Below are 26,363 nucleotides of genomic sequence, written 5' to 3'. Positions count from 1 at the left end.
TGAAAAAGGAATGAACTAAAAGATACAGTGTAGAGATAGGGGTTTAGGGGCCTAAAGCTTATTCATCGCTTTCTGTAAGATTGGAGATATTTATATCAGGAAATGGTATTAAAACAGTTAGACTCTTAAAATACTGATTTTGAAGCTATAATACATGTTTGTTTTTTAAATCATATCTACTGCCCTATTATCATGTCTTCATAATTCTACTAGTTGGTAGCTGCAAGTTAAACAATTCCTCTTTAAAGTTGGGATATCTTCCTCAAAGAATTATCAGGTTTGAAAAAACTAATATAGTTGACCCTTGAACAATGTGAGAGTTGGAGCACCAACCCCTTCGAAGTCAAAAATTAGTGGGTAACTTTATGGTCAGCTCTTCTATCCATGGATTCAGCCAACTTTGGGTATAGTACTGTAGTACGTATTTACTGAAAAAAAATCCACATGTAAGTAGACCCTCTCAATGCAAACCTTTGTTGTTCAAGGGTCAACTGTATGCAGAATGCTTAGAACAATTCTATTTAAGTATTTGTTGTGATTATACTTGAATAGGCTATCCTATTATGTACACAGTAATTATTACTAAAATTTTAATAAGTGAACCAACATTTTGGATGAATGACTTGGAACTGTGCACTAAAAATCTAGAACCCCTGCCTCCTGGATAAGTATTAAATATCAGGATAAGTATTTTGTTTTTCAGTTGGTGCTTAGTTGGTCTTGAAGTCCCAATTAGTGAGTGCTCGATTTTAAGGAAACCAAGGGGAAAAGTGGAACATCTGGGAAAATTAATGTTGATTACTTCAGGATGTTGGAATGATACTTTCCATGATTTATATGAGTCATTAGGACTTTACAACTTTGTCCAGTATGTTAGCACTACACACGTGGCTATTTAAATTTATATTAAAATTAGTTGAAATTAAGTAAAATCTAAAAAATTCAGTTCTTTAGTCACCCTAGCCACATTTCAAGTAGCCACATGTCATTAGTAGCTGCCACACTGAGCAGTGCAGTCGTAGAACATTTCTGTAACTGGAGAAAATGAATGAGAAAAAAGGCTCTCCTAGAGTTACTTGTAAATTAGGCGGTTTTCAAAATGCATAAAAAGCACCTGCAAAGTTTAAAATGCAGTATCTTGTTCTCTTTCCCCAAAGATTTTTTTGATTGTTCTGATGTAGTGCTTAGAAATCAGCATTTTAATTCTCTCTTCTCCCAGTTGTTATATACAGTTGCCTTAGTTGCATAGCATTATAGTAAATTCTGTATTCTGTTAAGCCCCTTGAGATCAGTGTTTACTTTTGTGTTTTCTATAGCATCTAAACTATATACATGGTATATAGTTAGGCTCAGGTGTTTGAATTAGTAGGCGGGCCACCTCTAGCAGATGATTGTTTATGGTACACTGGAGCAAACTGGAAGAGGATCATTTGGCATTTTGTATAATTCTGATAAAATAAATGATTATAGTAAAATTTTTCAATTAGAAATATTTTCAATATTTAATGAACTTGAACTTGTTTCTATAATAAGGTTTATGTCGGCTTTATGCTCAAAAAGGCTACATACATTTTTAATACTCCAAATTATTGACAGTCATCAGAGATTCCATTTGCATAATAAATATGTAATACATTTAAAACATTTTTTAGAGCCATTCAGAATTTTAAATTGAAATGCTTAAAGGGAAAGGCTCATCCTTTTTTATTGACACAATGTATTACTGACTTTTAAGAAAATGTGAATGTATTTTGAGCCCAACATTAAAAATAATAATGTAAAAGTTAAGATGAAGCTTTGAGAATTTGTGTGCATAGTAGCTGTCTTGGATGCCACTTGAACAAAGAAGAGATTTAAGGGTTTTAGTTGTTCCTGTCAAGATGTGGCCATTCAGCTTTATCATATCATCACTCTGGACCAGTCACAACTTGGTCTGCCTGGTTATGTTCCTTGGCAGGTGGTATATAAACTTCTCCAGCAGCTCCACTGAAGATGGGCAGCTGCTTACTTTTCAGCTAGCTGTCAAGCTGTTGTTGAGGTGATAGAGCATTGTCCACTGTGCTTATAAATGGATGGATAACCTACTGTTACCTTGAGGGCTTAGGAGATCCTTATCTCTGCTGTATCTCTTACTCTTTAAAGATACACTCTTTTGGGAAAGCTGTGATATAGCTGAGGCCTAATTTTACAGATCAGAACAGGGAGGGGGAAACATAGAGAGCAGGTAATTTATTCAAAGTCATTTAGCCTGTGTTATGTGAAGTTACTGGTCTTAGGGCTTTAAATTTTGGATTATTTAAAACATTGCCTTAAACTTTCATTTTGTAGAGTTTACCATATACTGGTAAAAATTAAAAATGCACTTGAGTACAAAGTTAATTTCTAGAAATCACATCACATGCTTATAATCCCTGCTTTAAATTATAAAGGTGATAGACACGTGCCCCATCCCCAGTTTTGTTAAGAAAAATTTCATATATACAGAAAAATGAAGAATGGTACAGCAAACAACTCCATAATTTCTTCCTAGAATCAACAATTAATGTTGCTCTATATATTTTCTTTATATTTATATATTTTTACTGAACCGTTTGATCCCAGATCTTCAGTATGTATCTCCTACAAAATAAGACTTTCTGGCATAGCCATACTACTTCTAAGAATATTAAATACTTTTTTAATATCCAGTCAACTTTAAAACTTCCCCATATGCCTCAAGAATATCTTTTATAGCTTTTTAAAATCAAGGTCTGATTAAAGTTCACATTACACTTTTTCATTTTGTAATCTAAAACAGACCCCACTTTCTTTTTCTCTCTCTTCCTGCAGGCTTTCTGATGAGCATAGGCCAGTGGTCTGGTAGAATAATCCAGCACTTGAATTTGTCTGATTAGGTTCTCATGTGTAGTTAAACTTGGTCCTTTAAACCCTATATTTGCTGTGAATTAATAGGTGTAGAGGTGTGGTTAGGTTTAAGTTAGCCATCTTCGGCAAGAGTACTCCACGGTGACACTTCATATTGCAACACATCAGTAGGCACATTTGTTGAATTTTCTCATCATTAGTAACTCGATTATTTGGGTAAGGTAGTGACAGCCAGATCTTTATTGTAAACGGACATTTTTTTCCCTTCGCAATTTGTAGGTAATCGGTTGGCTAATACTTTACAAATGTCCCAACAGCCTTTCACCTGAGGTTTTTTTAGGCATTGGTGATTCTTGCCTAAATGAATTTTTATATGGGTCAGGGGTGTTACAAAATGGTGATTTTATTCTTTTATACTTTGTAAGTGCATTAGCCAGCACCTTCTGTAAAGGTCCATCTTGTCCTTTAAGTGTAATCATGCATTCAGGGATTCTTATTCGCTGTATTATAGTCATAGTCAATTTTTTTACCCTATAATCTATTGGAATGAACTTCTACCCATAGTGGCTTATTGAAATTTCAGGTTAGATAACATTTTAATTTAATCTTCTGTTTATGTCAGGATGTTTAACTGTCAGGATTTTTTTCCCCCCGTCTGGACATATACGAAGAACTTAGAAATTTGTGTCTGCAAAAAGTAAATTTGATCACCAATATGCATTCAAAAATGATATGTTCGAGATAAATTAAGAATTTAGAGTATGCAGATGGGCAGTAGTAAAATCACCAGATTATTTATTTTGCTCCCTCAACCATTTCTATCTAAATGTTGCTATAGTTGGGGAAAATTATAGAAACATTGGTCAAAATCAGCAAGAATCCTTTTGATTGGCTCTTCTGTCTTTCTGACGTTATCTCCCTGAAATTTTTGAGTGTTTCCTTTTTTTTTTTTTTTTTAAAAAAGAATGACCCAAACTCACCTTGCGTCTTCCTTGTTCCACAATCCTGGAATTAGTCATTTCTCCAAGGAACTTTGGCTGTTTTTAGTATTTAGAAACCAAGATCCAGGAGTTAGATGGACTTAACTGCTTTTGGAGTATAATTGTTTCTGGGGCATTTCTTTCCTTTTTTTCAGTTGAGATAGAATTGACACATAACACTAAGTTTAAGGTGCATAACACATTGATTTGATATATTTATATTGTGATACGATTGCCATTGTAGTGTTAGCTAACAGCCTATCAACATCATATAATTATCATTTCTTCTAGTGGTGGGAACAGTTAAGATTTTAGGGTTTGATGTTTATAATACAGTTTTGTTTATAATCACTCCACTGTGTATTAGATCTCCAGGACTGACTTACCTACTAATTCCAAGTATGTACTCTTAAACACCCAGTCTCCTACGCCCTGGTAACCACTATTCCATTCTGTTTTTTAAGTTCAGTTTTTGAACATTTTTTATTAAAAATGATCAACATACTAGTTTCAGGTGTACAACATAGTGATTTGAAATTTGTATGTATTTCAAAATGATCATGATAAATCTAGTTAACATTTATCACCACACATACTTACAAAAAATTGTTTTTTCCTTTTTTTCTTTTGACACTTATTCTAACTGTATTCACTGTGTTGTACATTACATCCCCAGGACTTACTTACTTTATAACTGTAAGTTTGTACCTTTTGACTACCTTCATATATTTAATACACATACCTCTGGCAACCATCAATCAGTTATCAGTTCTTTGTAAGTTTTGTTGTTAGTTCTTTTGTTTGTTTTTAAGATTTCACATGGAAGGAAAGTCATAGTCTAACTTATCTCACTTAGTATAATGTCCTCAGGAACCAACTATGTTGTGGCAAATGACAGGTTTTTTTTTCTCCTTATGGCTGAATAGAATTCCATTTATATACAGTTGACTCTTGAACACTGAGGATTACGGACATCAGTCCCTGAATATAACTTTACAGTTGGTGTCGGTATGTGCATTTCCGTATCCAACCATGAATCGTGTAGTGCTATAGTACATATTTAGTAGAAAAAATCCATGGATAAGTGGACCCATGCAGTTCAGACCTGTGTCATTCAAGGATTCACTGCATATACTACGTCTTTATACATTTATCCATTGATGGGCATTTAGGTTGTTGCCGTATGTTGGCTATTGTGAATAATACTGCAATAAACATGGGGAGTGCATATATCTCTTTGATAACCTGTTTTCATTACCTTTGGTTGTATATTCAGAAATGGGATTGTTGGATTGTATGTAGTTTTATTTTTAATTTTTTGAGGAACCTCCACATTGTTCTCCATAATAGCTAAACCATTTTATAACCTTACCAACAGTGCACAGGGATTACCTTTATTCCATACATCCTTGCCATCACTTACCTCTTATTTTCCTGCTGATAGCCATTCTTATAGGTGCGAGGTGATATCCTAGTTTTGATTTTCATTTTCTCAAGGATTAGTGATGTTGAGCACTTTTTCATGTACCTGTTAGCTATTTGGATATCTTTGGGAAAATGCTTAGTTTCTCTGCCCATTTTAAAATCAGATTTGTTTTGTCGTTGTTATTGAGTTGTAGTTGTAGTCCTGGTTTTGTTCTTTATCATGATTGCTTTGGCTATTCAGGATGTTTTTGTGGTTCCATACAAATTTTAGGATTTCTTAAAATAAATTTCTGTGAAAAATGTCATTGGAATTTTGATAGAGATTGTGTTGAATCTATAGATGGCTTTGGGTAGTGTGGACATTTTAACAGTAATAACTCTTTTCAGTTCCTGAACACAAGATGTCCTTCTATTTGTTCCTGTCATCTTTCTGTTGTTTTCTTTCAAAAAAGTCTTGGCAGTTTTCATTGTATAATCTAGGGCGTTTTATGAGACTCACTGAGGACATTTTTTTAATGAGTTCCTGTTGATATTTCCATTTCAAATAAGATATAGTTCAGGTTTTTAAAAGTTTTATGTTTACTATATTTCTCTGCACTGAATCTGGATTCCTATTAACATATTTACTGTTATCTAGTAATATATAAAAGTAGGTTGAAAACTACAATAAAATATTACTGCTAACAGTAAGCCTACTGAGTCAAATTTCTTTGAATTATCTGTTCTTAAAATATATCCCGCTGTACAACAAGGATATTCAGGATACTGTGTTCAGAAGTTACCTAAGTACTTGTTTACACTGTGTTCTATGTTATCAACTTGCCACTCAGGTTTATTTTGTGTGTGTGTGTTTGATAATAGTTTTTTCTTGTTTAATTAAATTTCAAACATGTAAACATGGTTCAGAAGTCAAAACCATAAAAGATACAATTGGTGAATTTTTGTTCTGATTTCTGTGCCTTCTACCCACTTTTCACCCACTCCAGTATAGGTAGTTTTTTCTCAGTTTTTGGCTGATCTTTGCTGTGTATTTTTTGCAAAAAAAAGTAACTATATGTATGTGTGCATAGATACAAACCAAAATAGCATATATATAAATTAAAGCTTAAATGAAGAGAAAATAAATTGTCTGAAATGTTTATTCACTAGTCATCTACTCCAGGCCTTTCCTTATTTAACTATGATAAATATTGCTGCAATGAATAATATTGTGCATATCTTATATGTGTGAAGTGTATAGATTCCTGAGACTTTTTAAAAATGGAATTTTAAGTGAAAGCCTATCTGTAACGTCTGTTAATTGAGACCTGTTTTTCCTGCACATGTAAACATAAGTGTGTTTATGGGATGAGATCATGCTATTCAGAGTAATGCAGCTTTTCACTCAGAGTCATGGGTATTAACACTTGGTGGATTAACCATAAACCACAGCTGCTTGGTATTCCTTAGGTTGGATGTACAAAAACAATTTATAATATTATGTAGTGTTCTCCAGTTAAAGTATGAAATAATTTTATTTCAACTTATGTGTTGGATTTCTACATATTATTTTATAAGCTTTTTTTCATTCCACAGTTTGTAGTGGCTGTTCATAGCAAAACTACATTTTAAATGTTTGTTTCACATGTTGGGTGGGATTTTCTTGCATGTATGTACATAATCCTTGCACTGATGGATATATAGATTGTTTCTAATACCGTAATATTAGGAAAAATACTGCCAACACAGTTGTACAATCTTTGTCTTCCAGAGTTGTATTTTACTTTTTACATAGCCATTTTTTTTTATATAGCCATATTTTTGGTAAATTTTTTGTTGTCATTGTTAACCATTGTCTTATATTGCTGTCAAATGTCAGTGACCTTTGATTTACACTGTACACTATTGTTAAATTAAGAAATGCTGAGGGGAAAAAGTAGTAGAATAACTGCTTGGAAGGATTGAGCATTTTTGTTGCAAGACTGCTATTACTATTTCCACCGTTGAAATGCCAGTGGCATGTTAAATGTTCTGAGATTTTGGAGGATGAATGCCTATGTGTGTTTTTAATAATGAAGATAAGGAGGCTTATTGAAGTGGTAGCTGGTTTTGAACTGACTTTGCCCTTGATATGAAGTTAATAGTTATTTTAAAATTTGAGTCCCTGGTATATATGGAGACCAGTGCTAGGCACTGCATATTCAAATAGAATGCTCCTGGGCCACAGGTATCTTACAGTTAAAGAATATCTTGGAATCTTAAATTTAGTGATCTTGAAAGGATTTAACATCTAAACATTTTAGTGAATAGCTGTTGAATAGTTACTCTTTAGCTTTGCACTTACATATTTAAATACACATGAGCTATAAATAAAGACATTGTGACCCAAATTATATACACATTATGAGGCTGGCAAGGTTTATTAGAAGAATCTTAACAACTTGACAGCATATGCTACTGAGGCAGCTAAATTAAAAATCACCTGCTATTTACTCTCATATGATGTTTATATCTGACTAGGAGAATTTCAGTGGATTTTCATGCCTTTTTGGTAGAGTCAAAATATAGGTTACAAAATCTTAAGCTATAGTTTGCAGCTCTTCAGATATATGGTGACTTCCTACTATGGGCCCTGTAGTGCTTATAATAAGTTAGTGTACAATAGACATTTATATCACTGCCCTCATGAAACTTACATATGAGGAGACAGACAAATATAAGTATGTTATTCATGTTTGGTGAAACAGAAAAAAGAAGGGGGAGTTGGGGATTACAATTTTGAGGTCAGGGTAATCCTCACTGAGAAAGTGACATTTGTGTAGACTTGTAGAATTGAGATGAACATGTCTGGAGGAAGAGGATTCCAGGCAGAGGGATCTAAAGTGGGAATGTGCTGGAGAAGCAGCAAGAAGATCATTGTAGCTAAAGGGAACTGAGCAATGGGGAAAAAGGAAGAGGAAACCAAAAGAGTACCAGTGGCTAGGTTCTGTTAAGCTGTGTTTGTTCATAGGCCATTATAAGGGCTCAGGCTTCTGTTCTGAGTCAGTGGAGGGTTTTAAGCACAGGATGACCGAGTTTTCATATTTAAGAAGTATTTTTTGGCTGTTGTGTTGAGAATAGACTATAGGGAGCAAGGGCAGAAGCAGGGAGACTAGTTAGGAGGTTTACGTAGTAATCCAAGTGAGATGATGGTTCTTGATTATCATAACTGTGGTGAGCAATGATTGGATTCTATATGTATTTTATAGATAGAGCCAAAATAATTTTTGACAGGTTGATTTTGGGGAGTGGGAAGTCTCCAAAGAATTTGGCCTGAGTAACCCTAAGGATGGAGTTGGTATCAGCTGAGATGGGGAAAATGTGTATTGATGGAACATCATGAAGGGGAGTGAAGATAAGGAACTCATTTTTAAACATGTGTTTGAGATTTCATTAGGAAATTAAATTCTGGGACATCATGAGAGGTTCAGGCTGGAGATAGAATTTCTAAGAGTTATTGGTATAGATGGTTTTTAAAGCCATAAAACTGAAGTAGATCAGGTAAGTGAATGTAGAGAAGTCCAGTACTGTGAGGTCAGAAGAGGAAGAGCCATTAAAGGAGACTAAGGAGAGACCGGTTAAATGGCATTTTAGAAACAAAGTCATGGAAGTGTTTATCTTGGAGGAAGCAGTCAGTTTGTCCAAGGCTTCTGGATGGTTATCGTGATCACGTGTTCTGGTTTACATCTGTTGTCTTGGTGTAAATTGTTAATGGCACCCCCATTATTTTCAGAAGCATCCTCGTTTGGTTAATTACGTTGTCACCCTGCTAATAGATCTCGTAAGGTTCATTAGTTTAATGCTTTAATTTGCTCATGTAATGAAGATTGGCTTGTTGAAATTTGTGTTACACTAGTATTTTTATTTTTAGCAGTCTTTAGATGTTCATGTGAAAAAGTTGTAACCCTTGTCATGGGGCTCGTAATAGAAGAGATGATGTACTTGAAGTGCCAAAATATAAGGAATTCATTTTATTGGAAAGTCATTCAACACTTGTTTTGCTGGATATGTGCTGTACCATGGTAAAATAATTAAAATAGGCTATCATAGCATCTATTTCATGGTAAAGTGATTCTGTTGTCCCTCATTGTCAGCATTTTAAATATAAATTCTGAGCAAGGAGGAACTTTATACATCTTGCAAACTCTCACCTACAATGAAATCGGTTGCCTTTTTGTATATAATTATGAATAATTAATAGATGTGTGTAATATAGTGTAAAATAACTACTGTTTGTGTGAATAACATACTTCTGAATAATATAGTTTTAGCTGAAACAACTTGTGAAAATTAAAAATATTGTAAATTTGACACTAAAAATGAGCATTTTAGATTTTAAATAAAGGAGTTCTGTTTAACCCTTTTAGCCACACAATTTTGATGATAATGTTCTCTGAAGGCACCTTAGTCAAGGACTTTCTGGATCTGAGTTCTTGTTTTGAACTTCGGAGAGTGTTGAGTGGTTTCTTGGCTTTTTTTTCTTCCTTTTTCCTGGAAATGACTGGTATATATGCCGCCTGGTTTAGATGGGATGTAGAGGTCTCTAAAATGATCAGTGATACACATGTGTATACATTCGTTTTTCCTCTTGTTTCTTTGGCTAATATTTTACCAAAATCTCAAATAATTTACTTATCCTAAACCTACCTACCATTCCGGTGGGTTTTTCCCCCCTTTTCTTTGTAAACTTTTGTTTAAAAAATAAAGATGAAAATGTATACTTGTGGGAAAACAACTGTAAAAGCTAAAGAGGGTGAAAGGGAAAGCTTCCACACTTCACATCCTTACTCAGAGTTATATATTATTAAGTTCTTATTTATTCAACAAAAAATTTTCTTTATATATATATATATATTTTTTTTTTTTTTTGTCTTAATGGGTATCCTTCCTGCACAGTTTTGCTTTATTTAACAGCTACCTTCTTTGGATATACTGTAATTTACGCACTTACTCTTTTTCACTTCACTTTTTCTTTTTGCTATGGTAAACAATACTTCAGTGAAAATCTTTATTTCCTTTGAGTTCTTGAGGCAATATATGTGGCGTGATACAGTCTTAATGGTAGAATTACAGGTTCAAGGGTAGTGCAATAAACACTTTTTACAATACTGCCATTTTGAGTTTCAGAAAAGGCTGTGCCAGTTAATGTTAACAATCTGGTAAGTCCTCTTTTTTTCCCTGTATCCTCATTACAGTGTGTTTTGAAGCTTGAATTTTTGCTAGTCTAATACAGAAAATAATGCTGTCATAATATGAAGGGAACAACTTGGTCTAAGAATTTATAGCAGGCAAGTTGAGTTACATATAATGGATAGATACAGGCACAACTGACCTTTAACTTTGTTATTACTTTAGAATTAAAAAAAATACATATCTGGCCACATGCCCAAGATTCTCCTACTCTTTTTTTGAGAAGGATGTGAACCTTTGCTTTACAGGAAGAATGGGAACCTTTGCTTTGCAGGAACAAAACCAAACAGTGTAGTCTACTTTGTTTATTAAAGATAAAGGTTTAAATGCCCTTACCAAGGAGCTTTTAATCTTCATGAATTTTCTGTACCTTACATGGCAAGTTCTGATTGTAATGAAATTATAAGCAGATTTCAGAACATAAAGCTGTGGAGAAGCCAGCTCCTTGCATAAAGATGTTTCAGCAGTGGTACTTGGTAAAGTCTTAAAAAAAACTTTTTTTTTTTTTTGGTGTGTTTTTTGTGTTGGTGATACAGAATAGTTCCTCTGACTCAGCAGGTGGTTGGATAAACTGATAAGCATCCTGTCATTTTAGCTATTATTGCTGTTTTGAGCTTCCTTTTCTAAATTCTCCTAGTGAAAAGTTTCAACAGTACAGGAAGGAATTTGGGTTTTAGGGCCCTTACTTGCTTTTAAGTCAGCCATTCAGATACCTAAAACATACATCCTAATATACAACTTTAAGACCAAACTACTATCTGAATCTGAAGCAGTACATAAGTAGTAAAGTGAATAAATGGGATCTTGTAAATAAGTTATAGATAGTGTGGGAAGAGGGACTAAAATTGTCAGATGAGTATTTCTACAAACCCTAATTTTAAGTTCCTGTGGTTTCTAAAGGATATAGGATAAATTGTCATTGAAATGATAAAATAAAAGTCTCAAATAGTATAGACTGTCTTGGTAAATTCAATCTGTTTTTTGCAGCAGAAGTTGGGGGTGATAGTTTCTTTTTATTACTGGCCCTACCTAATTTTAAAATTTGACATCTTTTATCAGTAGTGGTTGAGACATCTTAATTTAAAAAAAAATCCTTAGTGGTATTTCAGGAATTAAGATGGAGAGATGGAATTTTTAACCCTAATAAAAAATAAACTAATTAAAAAAATGTGGATTTTTTTTTTTAACAGGTGCCATGTTTCAGAAAAGAGTAAGACCCCTGGTAAAGAAAAACTGAAGACACTGTACAGACACCAGATATAGGCTAATTACAAAGAAAGCATTAACCTGCCTCTGAGGTGACTAAAGGGGAATAATGGTGATTTTGCGCCGGGCTCGGCCGCCTGCTTCCGCCCCAACCAGCAATGAATCTTGACTCGCTCTCGCTGGCCTTGTCTCAAATCAGCTACCTGGTGGACAATTTAACCAAGAAAAACTACCGAGCCAGCCAGCAGGAAATACAGCATGTAAGTAGTCTAATCAGAAAAGTGCCATTAAAGGAATGAGTATACAGTGGAAAGTTGGAAATTTATGTGGGTGTATTGCATAAAAAGTAACTTTTGCCCCTTATTTCATATGATTTCAGCTTAATATATAAAAGAGATCTTATCCCAGTCTTTTTTTTAAATTTTAGGATTCACAGATTTTAATTTTTCTATAAAACTTTTGAAATCTGATCTGATTTGTTTCAGTCTTGTCCCTGTTTTTTTTCCTTTTCTACTTTAAAAAATTGAGATGCACTTCACAAACTATAAAATTGACCCTTTTAAAATGTAAAATTTGTTAGGTTCTAGTAGATTCACTAAGCTGTTGAGCTATCACCATCTAACTCCAGAATGTTTTCATCACCCCAAAAAGAAACACCTGAATCCATTAGCATCTACTCTCCATTTCTCCCTCCCTGCAGCCTCTGCCAACGACTAACCCACTTTGTGCTTCTGTGGATTTGCCTTTCTGGACATTTCATACAGATTTCATGAATTTCATTTTCATATAAATGGAATCATACCATAAGAGGCTTTGTTTTTCAAGGTTCATTCCAGTTGGAACATACATTAGTACTTCATTTCTTTATGGATATGTTACATTTTGTTTACCCATCAGTTAGATATTTAGGTTTGGTTTCACTTTTTGGCTATTGTGAATATTGTGGGTATCAACGTTTGTTTACAAGTTTTGGGTGAATGTCTATTTTCAGTTTTGGTGATGTATACCAAAGAATGGAATTGCTGGATCATATGGTAACTCTGGCTTTCTGAAGAACTGCCAGACTTTCCCAGAGCACTTTTCATTTCTAGGAGCAGTGTATGAAGGTTCCAACTCGTCCTCATCCTTATTAATACTCATTATTGCGTGTCTTTTTGCTTTTAGACATTCTAGTGGGTGTGAACTGATATCTCATTGTAGTTTTGATTTATACCTGATGGTGTTGAGCATCTTTTCATGTGCTTATTTGTATATCTTTGGAGAAAGGGCAACCCAAATCCTTTGCCCCCCAATCTTTTAAAATTACTGTTCTCAAATACAGATTTAACTTCAGAGCATTTCGCTCAATCTTTACAAAAGTAAAATAGTATTCTGTGCCTTAGTTTTAATGATTATACCCCTTTCCTATTTATAAATTACGGAGTATTATACTTAGAATTGTTTATATTGTCTAATTATTATAACTTAGTAGCTCTATGACTTTGGGTTACTTTTGTGTATTTTATTTTCCCTCATTTGCAAAATAAGGATAAAAACAATAAAATTTGCCTGGTATCCTTGTTAGGATTAAATGAAATCAAGCAGAGTACCTAGCATAGGTCCTGTCACAAGCATTAAAAAAAAATTAATTCTCTTCCCTCTGCAGTATAAATTGTAGTTATTATATGAGGTAGTATACAAGCACAAACTTCCAAATGAAATAGGTGCCTAATTGAGCTAAATCTAAGAATTGAGAGAGTTCGTATGGGAACCTTTTTCTTTTTTTGGAGTGCATGTGTGTGTAGGAGTTGTGATTTAATTTTATTTTAGAAATAAGTAATATATTAACCTGATTACTCTAGCTACTCCTAGCCGTAGGCAACCAATATTAGCTGTTTCTTAACTACCTTTTCAAAGATATTTGCATACAGAAAATAGGGAAATATTTCCCATCCCCTTTTCATGTGGTGGCATACAATATAAACTGTTCTGCATCTTGATTTTTTTTTTTTTTTTTAAGTTAACCAGTCTATCTGAGAAATAGTTCCTTATCCATACACGAAAAGCTGTTTCATTCCTTTAAGGGTATATAGCAAACCATTGTATGGATGAATCAGATGATTCATTTCACTACTGATGGTCATTTAGGTTATATAAGTTTTTTGGTTTCATATTTTGTGTTTCATTTTTTTGCTGTTGACAATGTTGTTAGAAGATCATTTCTTGCATGCATATATGTGTTATATATTTGTAGGATAGATTTCTAGAAATTCAAACTTGGGCAACTCTTCTGCTCTGCTTTCTAATGGAAAAGCTCAGTTCTTAAAATTACCTAAGCTCTAATCTTAGAATGGATTTTTTCTTTCTCTTCATGTAGTACTGCTTCTCTGGCACATTGAAATAACTGGTGTGTATGCTTATAGAATTAATTACATTTGATGCTGCTTTGATGAATTATGGTGCTTAAGTTCATTGTTCAGTACCTTCAGTGGTCCTCTTACTACAGAACAAAATCCAAGCTCCTCAGTAAAGAGTTTCAGGGCCCTTTAAAGTCCAGTCCTAAATGCTGTTCCTAGAATTTTCATCTTTTAATAACCAAATCCAGTACTACCTCCCCAGTGAAGACTTACCCCCTTACTATGTTTGTTTTCTTTTCTCTTCTCCCTTAATGGAGGCACTGGGGATTGAAAGGAGGACCTCGAGGACCTCGTGGATGCCAAGCACGTGATCTGCCACTGAGCTATAGCCCCCGAGTCTCCCTTTCCCTTTATTTGAATTAATTCCTTAGACTAATTTTGAAAGCTGTGTTGATCAGAATGTCAGCTAACAGTTTCATACAGCAACTGTTTAAGCATCTGCTGTGTACCACACATTTTTTTTTATTAACTTTGTTTTTCAAACAGAAGTTTAATTACATTTATACATGGGAGAGACCAAGAAAAACTGAGTAACTCCTAGTCAGCTTTTTATTGAAGTAAGATGTATATACAGGACATTTCACAAATCTTAAGTGTGCAGATGAATTTTCAAAAAATGTGCATAACTGTTATAACCATGCAGATCAAGAAAATTGATACTGGCATCTCAGAAGCTTCTCTTTCAGTTGCTGAACATACCGCTTATGATCTAGCAGTTCTACATATGTACTAAACAAAAATGCCTATACACAGTCATCAAAAAAACAGGTATCGCAATAGCCCAAAGCTGAAAACAACCAAGTGTCCATTAACAAGGTGTACTGTGAAGTAGTCAGAATATATGTGGAACAGCATGGATTGATCTTACAATATTGAGTAAAAAATGCTGGAAATTTTGTCACTTCAGTCATTTAGTGTGTACAGTCAGTGCCCTTATCTTTTATAGCAACTATTCAGGCATTTACAATGTTCCAGACATTATTTTTAATGTGACTTTATGTCAGTTCTCACATTCTTGCCACAGTCATGCAGGATGGGTATAAGTGGGTAGTATTGTTCTATTTTACACTGAATTAAATATTTTTGCCCATTGCTGAAAATGGCAGATGTAAGATTTGAATCCACAACAGTCCTATGTGGAGTCTCTTTATAATTGTTCACGGAACATGAAGAAGTAGAAAAAAAGTAGACTGGACTGGAAGGTCTTCTAGTCCCAAGTTTGATTGCCCTTGACAGCCCCTACTCTAAAACATCTTCCACTTTGTTGTTAGAGTGGCTTTTCTTAAATTTATAACTAATAGTTTCTTTGCTGTTTTATAATCTTTTGTGTATCTCTGGCCCATTCAGTTCAAAGCTCAGGCTCCTAAGCTGGGCCTTTGTTGCTGTTCTCTGGAATGTCTTCTGGAAACAGATAGGAGACAGTTTGGAATGCAGGTTATCTATAAGGTTTCAACACCTGTGGTGGGGGAGGAGGACAGGTTTGAAACAGAATTGTTCAGAAGGAGGACTGTGGTGGAAACTCAACAGAATCTTGGCCAACTCCATGGGGAGTTCTAGAATGGATATAAAAGTTGTCCAAGATGAAGTCCAAAAGGCTAAGCCTTTATATTCCTGTTATTTCTTTATATTTGTTATTTCTCCTACTGACAAGTGGGGAGAAGAAATGTTTATTGAATTTATTAGATAAATGGGTTTACTAAACACATGAGCAACTAGCTAGCTACTATTACCATTTTATAGATGAAAAAACAAGGTTAGAATTTAGTTTGCCCCATGAGTTAGTATTTTATTGTGTTGTTTTAAGATTAACTGCTGTAGTTTTTTTCTTTAAAAATATTTGTTGTCATTATTAAAGAAAAAATGTAAGTAAAATGTAGAAAGGTAAGTAAACTCTGGTTTTTCTACTCAGCTTTTTAACACTTTTGAGTATTTTTGTTTCTACTTTAAAATAGCTTTGCTATAAAAACAGTTTGTATCCTGCTTAAATGGTAGTCTCTGTAAATACAATTTTTAAAAAGTTTATTAAAATGTGAAATTTATTTGTAAAAATGTAATAAAAATTAAAATTTATTAAATAAGTAAAATTTATAATAAAAGGTTTACTAAAGTTAATCCCAGGCACATACATGAGTACAGTAGTATAATATAACCCCCATGAATCTGTCATCTAACTTCATTTGAAGTCATGACCAATCTTGTTTCATATGACTCATTCTCAATTGTTTAAAGTATATTTCAGGTGAAATTTTATCTGTTTAAATGTTAATAATAACTTAACCTCAATTCTGTTAGCACATCTTTTAAAAGCAGTTTTTTAACATTCACATTTCCTCAGTTTACCTTATATAAAAAATTTTTAAATAACAGTTGGCTTGAGTCAAGATCCAAAAAAAAAAAACCCCTGCTGCATTGGCCCTTATTAAATCTCTTTTAAAATCTATGATTTCCCCCTCCTTTTTCTTGCAGTTATTTTGTTAAAGAAATCAGATTGTTTTGTCCTGTTGTAAGTAACCCATAGTCTGAATATTGCTAGTTACATTCCCAGGGTGGTATTTTACATGTTCCTCTGTCTCTTACATTTCCTATAAATTGGTGATTAAATTTGGGAGCTTAATCAGATTAAGGCATTTTTTCTCCCTTAGGATAGTTTTACAGGTGGTGGTGTATACTTGAATCAGAAGGTTCATGATGTATGGTTGTCTCTGTTTTGTGATTTTTAGCGGCCTTTGTTCATTGAGTAGATTAATTGATTTGTTAGGGATTGCAAAATGGTGACATTCTAGTTGTTATGCATTTTTTATTTGTTGAAATAGTACTCTAAAGGGAAACTACCTTTACCAACTAACTGTTTGGTTGCCTGAAGTATAGTTTATATAGGAAGGGCTTGATTCTCTATTTGCCATTTTTCAAAGTAATTTGTTTCTTAGCATCCTCCAAATATGATGAAGGAATGAATTTTTTAATATTAGGAATTCATGTATTTTTAACATATTTGAAGTGTTTGAATTCATTGAAAGCTTATTCCAGTTGGCTTCTGAGTCAGTTTGACCCTATTCTTATTCGTAGTCTTTGATGTGATTCCAGAAACATGGAAACTGAAATATTCCAGACTCATATAATTTCTCTAAGAGGTCTTGGATTTATTTTAGTGGAAAGTGGTATTTAGAGATTACCATCTCTTGTGTTAAAAAATGATTAAGACAGTTTAGGTGATACAAACAAACTTTAACATTTCATAAAGTGGACAGTCTTCTGCAAAATGGGGCAAAAGGCAAGAAGCTTTTATAGGATAAAGAATAAGGAAAGACAAATGGAAAATATCTGATTGACTAGGGCCACATAGTCAATCTTGTTAGGGATTAGGAGGCTCAGAATTGGCTTGATGTTTGGGGATTGGCTGACTGAATATACTGTGTTTCTGGTCAAGTGGAATATTTACAGGGACTCTAGAGTTATCTAAGTTTTGGTTTGCTGATGTTGCACCCAGGGCAGGAGCACTCCATTTTGGGCCTAGAAAGTTATTTCAAGCAGTTGTATTGCTTACTGATGCTCAGTTAGCAATCATTAGGCCTTTCAGTGGACAAAGCTTAAGAGAAAGTACATCATGAATTCATACTGATACTTCCAGTTTAATTTCAGGACCAAGGGATTTTTATTTCAATTCATGATCTAAAATCTGTCTCTCCTTTCTTCTAGTGCAAAAATTCCCATTTTCTGTAAAAAAAAAAAAAAAAGATCATTTGCTTTATTTCATGCTACACAATCAAGAGTCTAGACTAACAGTCGTGACTCTAGTAACAGCACTGTGATTATGGAAAATAGTTTACCTATTTTTTGTGGAGTTGGTGGGGGGATCTCTTAAAGGTGTATCTCACTAGAGTTGTAGAATCAAATTAATGTTTTAAAATCATTTAAAATAGTTCTTGGCATAGTTATACCACCAACTGGATATGGCGTTGGGTTCATCGTTTTCATATTGTTTTCAATATTTACAAAATACTTTTATAATTAATTTTGCTTGATAATTATGGAAAAAGTCTACTCTATAAAATGATTTTTATTCAAAGAATATAGTCTTATTAAAAATGTATTGTATATGGAAATGGATTGATTGCTTTTAGCCTGTTCCTTTTCCCCCTCCTCCACCCCTCCAGCCCACTGGCCCTTGCAGCTTGTTCTGTTTTTTTGGTTTGGTTTGGTTTGTTTTGGAGGGGGGTGGTTGGGTTTACTTATTTATTTATTTTTGGAGGCAGGTCCTGGGGATTGAATCCAGGACGTTGTGTATGCTAAGCATGCACTCTACCACTTGAGCTATACCCTCCCCCCCAGCTTTTTCTTTTACTGCAGTTTTTATAGTCTTGAAAAAAAGTTTTATTTTCATTCTTTTTTTGGCTATAGATTATTGTCAGATTTGTTTATAATTTAAAACTTGGATGCTGTTACATGAGTTCTTTGATGCTTGAGAATATCTTTCTCATTTTTATTTGAAGTCCAATTATCAGTAGATATTAAATTCTTGGGTCAAGTTTGTTCCCCATAGTTTTGTAAATATTGCTCCCCATTATTCTTTAAGGAACATCAAATGCCAAAAGCTGTCTGTCTTCTTTTGTCTCTCTCTTCAGTTCACTTTAGGTAACTAACTTTACCTGCTGCATCTACTCCTAACCTCAATATCCCTTTGAATTTTCTTTTATTTAGAATTTATTGACTTTACAAGTATGCTTTAGTATTGATTATTCTGCATCATCCTTTCTTGTGTGATACACTTTTCAGTCTTCCAATTCAGACTTTTATTTCAGGGATTTTGTTATTTTATTTGAATGTTTTTCATTTTCTGTGGATTGAAGTGTGTTGATTGTTAAGTTCTCTTTTCTGTAAGATTTTTGCTTTGTTTCTTTCCTAATTGCTACAAGTTTGCTTTCATTTCCTTCTGCTATCTTGTCCTTGAACCAGTGTTTTACCTCTCTGAGGACTTTTCTTCTTATAAAGCAAAAACAGTTAATTGCTACAAGTTTGCTTTCATTTCCTTCTGCTATCTTGTCCTTGAACCAGTGTTTTACCTCTCTGAGGACTTTTCTTCTTATAAAGCAAAAACAGTTTCTATAATTTCTTTGAGGATATGGAATATTACTTGTCTGAACTATCCTGTTTTTTGTTTTGGTAAGTCCTTTGAAAAGTATGTTCTTTAGTTGTGTTGTGTGTTTCTTTGCTCTGTTTTACAGTTTCTTCAGATGAGTTCCATGCTGAGTCTTTGGATTTTTGCTTATCTTTGAATCAGTCCAGTTATTTACTCACAGATAATCTTGGGGATGCTTGAGGATGGGGAAGTGTGTTGGGGTAGTCTTCTATGTTCTGCATTCTGATTTGGTAATGGTTGCTTCTTTCTTTTCCTTTTTTTTTTTTTTTTTTTAATGGAGGTACCTGGGATTAAACCCAGGACCTCATGTATGCAAAGCATGTGCTCTGTCCCTGAGCTGTACCTCTGCCTCCCTCCACCCCGCACCTTCCTTTCTTTATTTTTTATTCTCCAGCATTCTCCTTTGACTAGATGGTTTATTCATAGACATTAAAAGTGGCATCTTGAGCTTGGTTGTTCCCCCAGCTCTATCTCCTTTGCCATTTTCCAGTTTCTGTTGGAATATTGATCTAGTCTCTAAATGGACAGCCTTCTTTCACGGCTCATCTGTGCTCCAGATTCATCACTTGAACAAAGAATAATTATATTTGTTTTGGGACATACATAATTCATCAGTCCTAAACATTTTTATATCTGGATTTATCAGTTCCAAATAGAAATCTGCATTTGGCCTATCATTTGAGGTGCAAAGAACTCTCTGGACCACTTCTTAAGTGAATGTTTTGTTGAAAATGGAATTTTTTTTTTTAATATGAGAGGCTAGAATAGAAAAAAAAAGAGCTTAGTTTTACCATCTTTTGCTTAGGAGTTTGACATTTTTGTCCTTAAATTAGTGCTTATTTTGTTAGAAGTAACCCTTTATGTTTGCTTCAGAAATTTTTCATGTTCTTTTCAATATATTAAACTGTTTTGAATCGATGCACTATTTTTTAAAATAAAATAACCCAAAGAATTCATACAGATAATACAATAAAAACCTAGAATGAATATTTTTATGGGTTAGAAGATGCTTAACAAGTTTAAGAAATATGAAGACTCGATTATTTCTGTGGAGCATGTGTTATTAGCATATAGTCTAATTATTCCAGTTATGTAACTGATTATTGTAATGTAGCAAGTTATAGTCTTCAATTTAAATTTTAAAAATCTGGTACTTTGTATAGAATCTTGGGCCTCTGAGAGCATCTATTAGGATAGATTTTTTTCTTTATATAAATCTTGTTTTTATGTGAAATTCCCCATACATGTGGGTGTTTTGTTTCATTCTGTTTTAAAGTGAAAATACATTTATTCAAGGAGATACACACTCCATAGAGTGTGGGCCATTTCAGAAGGCAAGAGTGACCCTGGTAGATGGGGTCATCTGGGAAAGGAAAGTGAGAGGGGCCCTAGGGAGACGCACATTCGGTAGGCAGAATGCAGGCCATCTCAAAAGGTGAGAGGCCTGTGGGTTTGGTTTTTTTTTTTTTTTTTTTTTTAAACCTGTTTTTAGGATCTGGGATTGGAGGCACAATTCATCAGGTAATTGCTGCTTTATCAATATGCTACCCAAAGAATATTTAAATTGTATTAATAGAGATAGGGATTCTTATTGTTTCTGACCATGGAATTTAGTTGACCACCTCATACATTTACTCGTTACCATTTGTGGACAGCCTTATTAGGAATGTCTGCCTTCCTGCCTTCCTTCCTTCCTTCCTTCCTTCCTTCTTCCTTCTTCCTTCTTCCTTTCTTCCTTTCTTCCTTTCTTCCTTTCTTCCTTTCTTCCTTTCTTTCTTCCTTTCTTTCCTTTCTTTTCTTTCTTTCATGTTCATTCAGTTTAATGTAATTAAATTTTTAAATGTAACTCAGTTTTTAAGTAGAAATTGAGAAAGAACCAGAAGAACAAGTTCTGGACTAATTAGCCAATATTGCTGAGACTGTACCATCTCCTTTTATTCTCTTTAAATACTAGCATAATTTTATAGTATGGCACCTGTGGCTGATGCTGTTAGTGTTCCAGTTTCCTCCTCTGAAACTTCCCTTGAAGTTTCATATATTATAAGTTCAGCTGGTCGATTGCTCCATTATTTCATTGAGTTCATCCCCTAGTCGTGAAAATAGATCAGTTCAGTTAAACAGTTATATCTCATTTTAGCAGGTGGTGATGCAGCTGGGCTCCCAAAATTAGGCTTGTATTTTGTGATAAATAAGGTTTTTAATAAGGCATTTCTGTGAAAACAGAAGAAAAACAATGGTTAATGATTGGAGCTGACTATAATCCTGGCTCTGAAGGCAGTCAGTTGAGATTTCTCGATGTCTGAATGAAATATCTTTAGATGGAGTAAGGGTGGAATGTCTTTATAACAAACTAAAATAAAATGTTTGAGGCTCTTTTTCTTTTTCTTTTTTTTTAAGTATTTTTACTTTTTTTTTTTTTTTTTTTTTTTTGAGGACAATATTTCTTCCATCTTAAAGGACTTAACTCTTTACATGGGCTTTGGTGAAGGTTGTGGGGCAACACCCACAGGTCTAAATAGGCGTAGAGGTTTTAAGTCCTTTCAGGCTTCATGAGAATGATTCCTGACTACCTTGTGTTAATGACACAACTCTCGGGGTAATGTAGTTTCACATACAGCTTGGGAAGCACATAGGGGTTGAAAACACTCACTTTGGAAATGTCCCTGATGGCTGGGGCCTCTATTATGTTTTGAATGATGAACTTCTTAATGGCCTTGTCCTTGGGCACACATCGAGCAGGTTGGTGCAGCAAACAGGCTGCACAAGGCCACTGCCCTTTTTGGCACAACCATTGTTTCTTCTTTTCTTGGTCATCTTGGAAACAAGGACATGAGAGAGTGGGGCTCTTTTTTCTGAATAAGATTTAATATTTTATGTAAGTACCCTTTACATAGTTAAGTCTTTATTCTTCCCTCATGTTTTTTCTAGGCCAAATAGTGCTCCATTTCCCCAGTCATTATGCATGATTTTCTGAATCTCTACCATCATGGATGCACTATTTGTTAATGTTCCTTTTAATATGTTACTCCTAGATGAGAATATGTTACTCTAGCCACAGATCAGATCATTACAGAAGTACTGTAGAATACCCTTGATATAGTTACTTTATTTTTAATGTAGCCAAAGATTTTGCTATCAGATTATAAGATGTAGTTACTTAACTAAAACATTGAATGACTTTACTGGTCTCTTTGCCCAATAGGTGAAATGGTTTGAACTTTAGGTAAAATGTATAAGGCTTAATCATGGGATCAGTGAAATCTTATTTCAACATCTTTGCAACCCAAGGTCATGTTTTTAAAATACTGGTTTACGAGCAGTTGTTTTCTTTTAAAACTAGAGAAAGGTAGTGTGGTATCACAGAAGGAATATTTCATTCACTTAGCAGCCATAAATCACACCTTCTGATCCTACCGCTCATTCAGCAAATCATGTGTAAAATTTGTCTTTAGTTCTTGTAATCGTGACTTTATTTTTAAAAATCTTATCTGTAGTAACATGATGTATTTTGTATATGTTTTTTAGGGTTGCTGTGAGGATCGAGTGGTTATAAAAGCAATTGTAAAATTATAAAATATAGAAATAAATGTTACAGGATAAGAAGGAGTATGTGTAAAATTTTGCTGATCCTACTTAAAATTAAAACTTCAAGATTTTAATTTTTTTTATTTTTATTTTTTGGCCATTGACTGTGAAATGGAATGTCTTTTCCATTTTTTAGGTTGATGTAACAGTCCCCAGTTAAGTCTGTATGTTAATTAACCATGATCTGGTCCCTTGACTCCCTCTGGCCTTTTTTCTGTTTAACTTATGTCTCAAAAGTTCTTCCGTCAGCTCTATCTGTGGTTATCATCTAAATATTTTAAATCTCAGTTTATATGTTAAATCTTTAGGGATGGTCTCTCAGAAGTACCACTCCCGTCCTATTGCTATCACTTCACCCTGTTTTATTTTAATATGACAGTTAATAATGTCAGAAATTGTTTGCCTGTACTTTCTTTCTTCCGTGAAAACATACTTCATGAGAGCTGTGGAACCCATTGGTCTCCTCTGCTGCTATATTTGCTATACTTTGAATGGTATCTAGTATGTACTCAAGAAATGTTTATTAAGCCAGATACTCTTGCTCTTTTGAGGATGAGGCCTGGTTGCTTGGAGCAGGGTGATTCTTCCTAATTAATATGAATTGGCTCATTAAGATAATATCATCAGTGTTCCGGGGATAGGAAAAAAAAATTATCTCTGATTATATAGATTTTTAAAAATATATATTTTTATTGAAGTATAGTTAGTCCACAATTCCGCTCTGCCTCTGGTGCACAGCACACTGCCTCAGCCTTACATGAACACACATATACTCACCACCATATTCTCCCTCACCGTAAGTCACCAGAAGACACTGAATATAGTTTGATTATATAGATTTTTAGCCTTAAAATGTCTGTAGGATGATGTAAAAATTGATCTTACTTAATTCTCATATATTCTGGATGGGAAAAACTGAAACTGAAATAAGTTAACTTAGCCAGCTGTGACATAATTATGATAAGAGTAGAGAGATTGTAGGCTTTGGAGTTGGACTATGAATCTAGACTCCTCAATTCCTAGACTATTGGATTTTAGGCTCATGGAGTCTGTTTTAAGTGTCTACTTTCTCAACTATAAAATGGGAATAATTTTTGGCAAAGTTGTTGAAGATTAAAACCAGGGAAGCTCAGTCTCATTTCTAGGCCAAAGTAGGTAGCTAAATGTTTATTACTTATAATATTTTAATGTGGCATTAAATAAACAAATGATTACTCTGCACATATATTATGCTTAGCTCTTTTCCTGACTAGATGGGAAGAAGTGAACACAACTACACAGGTTGCCTCTTCTCATGCAACTTACAGTTTAGTGAGACATAGAAAATAAACAAAGTATCAGGTGGTGGTAAGTAATATAGAGAAAAGTAAAGCAGGGTGAGAGGTGATGGTAAGGTAGGTCATTTGCTGTTTTAGGGAGAGTAGTTATGAAAAGTCTCACTGATGAGGTGACTTTCAAGCAGAAACCTAAAGGAAGTGAGAGAACAAACCACGTGTACATTTCTGGAGTGTTCCAGTTTGAGGAAGAAGCAAGTACAAACATTGGTAGGTTTGAGGAACAGCAAGAAGCTCAGAGGCAGTACTGAAATTAGACCAGTTCCTTTAGAGCCTTGCCTTATAAGCTGTTGTGAAGTGTGAAAATCACAATTATGTTACAGAGATTTCAGGTTACGCTTTTAGGGTAAGAATAACGTATAGGAAAAATGCTTTAGTGAGTTCAGTTTGTTTTAAAATTGCCTTACAACTTATAAAATAGCTTGTATTCTCACTATGTGTCATTTGTGCTATTTGGTGTTTTTGGTGTAGAGGTTGATCAGAGTACACAGTTACATGGTGCTAATTATTGGTGCTTTCCCTTCTGTCCTTCCTACTAGTGCCTGTAGGAAATATTTTTAAAATATTTAATTATACAATATTGGTACCATAATCTCAATAATTCCTAGAACTCTTATTCCAAAATGAACAGTTAATATAGTTTTTGGAATTTTGCCCTTGAGATTGATTTTCTTCTTCTTTTTTAAATCCCTCTTAGTAATGACTACAAACTCATATTTTTGATCTTTTTAGATTGTGAATCGGCACGGTCCTGAGGCAGACAGGCATTTATTACGCTGCCTATTTTCGCATGTGGATTTCAGTGGCGATGGTAAAAGCAGTGGCAAAGATTTTCATCAGGTATTTGGGGCTTACAGAGTTTATGTTCGCTTAGATCAAATTGTCCCATGAATTACATTTTGGGCATAGTATGTGTAGCAAACAACACATACAAATAGCATCCAGAAATAATTTTAGCTGAATGGCTGAAAGGTATTGGGACTTGCCCTTTTCTTGTCCTTCCCTTCTGCCTGGCAGCAGACATCAAAGCTACTTAGTACAGGCATAGGGATCTGGGGACCAGATTGCCTTAAGGAAGCAGGAATGTGGGGGAAGTCCTGCTTGATAAGTAAGAAAGGCAGAGAGAGGATCTCTTGTCCTCTGTTGAGTTTCTTTGGTTTGATTCTCAATCTGGTTTGTCTTGACATTATTCCTTATCGTTATCTTGTCAATGGACTCTATTCTGTAGAGGTTTTGACTTAATACTTGTTGCTAATAGACTTTAGTAGTTTAAATGGTATTTTTAAAGAGCTGATTTTGATAATGTAGAAAAAGTATACAGTATTGGATTACCCTTTAATGTTCTGAGCACCGCTGCTTCTGTTTGTGCCAGAAGATGACTATTAGTGCCAATGAAAATTTATTTTTTTATTTTTAAAGACTCAGTTTCTGATTCAGGAGTGTGCGTCTCTGATTACGAAGCCAAATTTTATCTCGACGCTGTCCTATGCCATTGATAATCCATTGCACTATCAGAAGGTTGGTATTCCCTTTATTTTCAGTAGTAATAAGAATGTGATCTCTTACTAGGCTTTCTAAAAAGGGCTTAATCCTTGACCTCATCGTATGTCAATTTTAAAATTCCAAATACTTATATTGGGGGTTTTGTAGCTTTCTAACAAAGTCAAGGTAGGTAGTTTGATAAGATTCTTACTAAAACCAGATTATGTGAAGGCTTAAGCTTGTCAGAACACAGTTCCATAGCTGTTTCTAGCAGCACTACAAAATTCTGTCACTCCTATGTAGCACCGTAATTGGTGAACAGGTGCTTTTATAAACGTTTTGAAAATTGTATGTTGTTCTTGTTTTAAAATAAAGTTTGATTTGTTTCAGAGTTTAAAGCCTGCACCCCACTTATTTGCCCAGCTGAGTAAAGTTCTCAAGTTAAGCAAAGTACAAGAGGTAAATGATTTTTTAAAAGAGAAATGTAGACAAAATTAGAAATAAAGCAGCTATTTGACTTTGTGGTCAATCTAACCCTTCTTGTTTCAGGTAATTTTTGGCCTTGCCCTCTTGAATTCTTCCAGCTCAGATCTCAGAGGTTTTGGTAAGTTCCCCTTTCCCTAAAGATCTTATAGTGAAGTTAGATTTTTTTTTTTAAAATCCATGGATTTTTGAGTCTTGAGGCTCCATAGTTGAGAGAGTAAGATTATTTTCTTTTGGTCTTCCTTATGTATATAGTATTTAT

The 26,363-nt window shown here is 34.1% G+C and overlaps 1 protein-coding gene and 1 pseudogene across 6 annotated transcripts in view; one reads left to right on the top strand and one right to left on the bottom strand.

Moving 5' to 3' along the window:
- The window catches only part of CNOT1 (CCR4-NOT transcription complex subunit 1), a 94,977-nt gene that overhangs the window by 15,082 nt on the left and 53,532 nt on the right, over positions 1–26,363 (top strand). For all 6 annotated transcript variants that reach the window (XM_006193026.2, XM_014566302.2, XM_014566301.2 and 3 more), the window contains exons 2-6: positions 11,669–11,944; positions 24,869–24,976; positions 25,556–25,654; positions 26,009–26,077; positions 26,168–26,222. In XM_006193026.2, the coding sequence (XP_006193088.1) occupies positions 11,843–11,944; positions 24,869–24,976; positions 25,556–25,654; positions 26,009–26,077; positions 26,168–26,222 (433 nt within the window). In that variant the 5' untranslated portion in view covers positions 11,669–11,842. The remainder of the gene's footprint in view (positions 1–11,668; positions 11,945–24,868; positions 24,977–25,555; positions 25,655–26,008; positions 26,078–26,167; positions 26,223–26,363) is intronic.
- On the bottom strand, positions 21,561–22,031 carry LOC102522358 (annotated as a pseudogene).

Source organism: Camelus ferus, chromosome 9 (genome assembly GCF_009834535.1).
Source record: "Camelus ferus isolate YT-003-E chromosome 9, BCGSAC_Cfer_1.0, whole genome shotgun sequence".
NCBI classification, from domain to species: domain Eukaryota; kingdom Metazoa; phylum Chordata; class Mammalia; order Artiodactyla; family Camelidae; genus Camelus; species Camelus ferus.
Note: the sequence above shows the minus strand (reverse complement) of the source record. Positions and strands in the feature narration are given on the sequence as shown.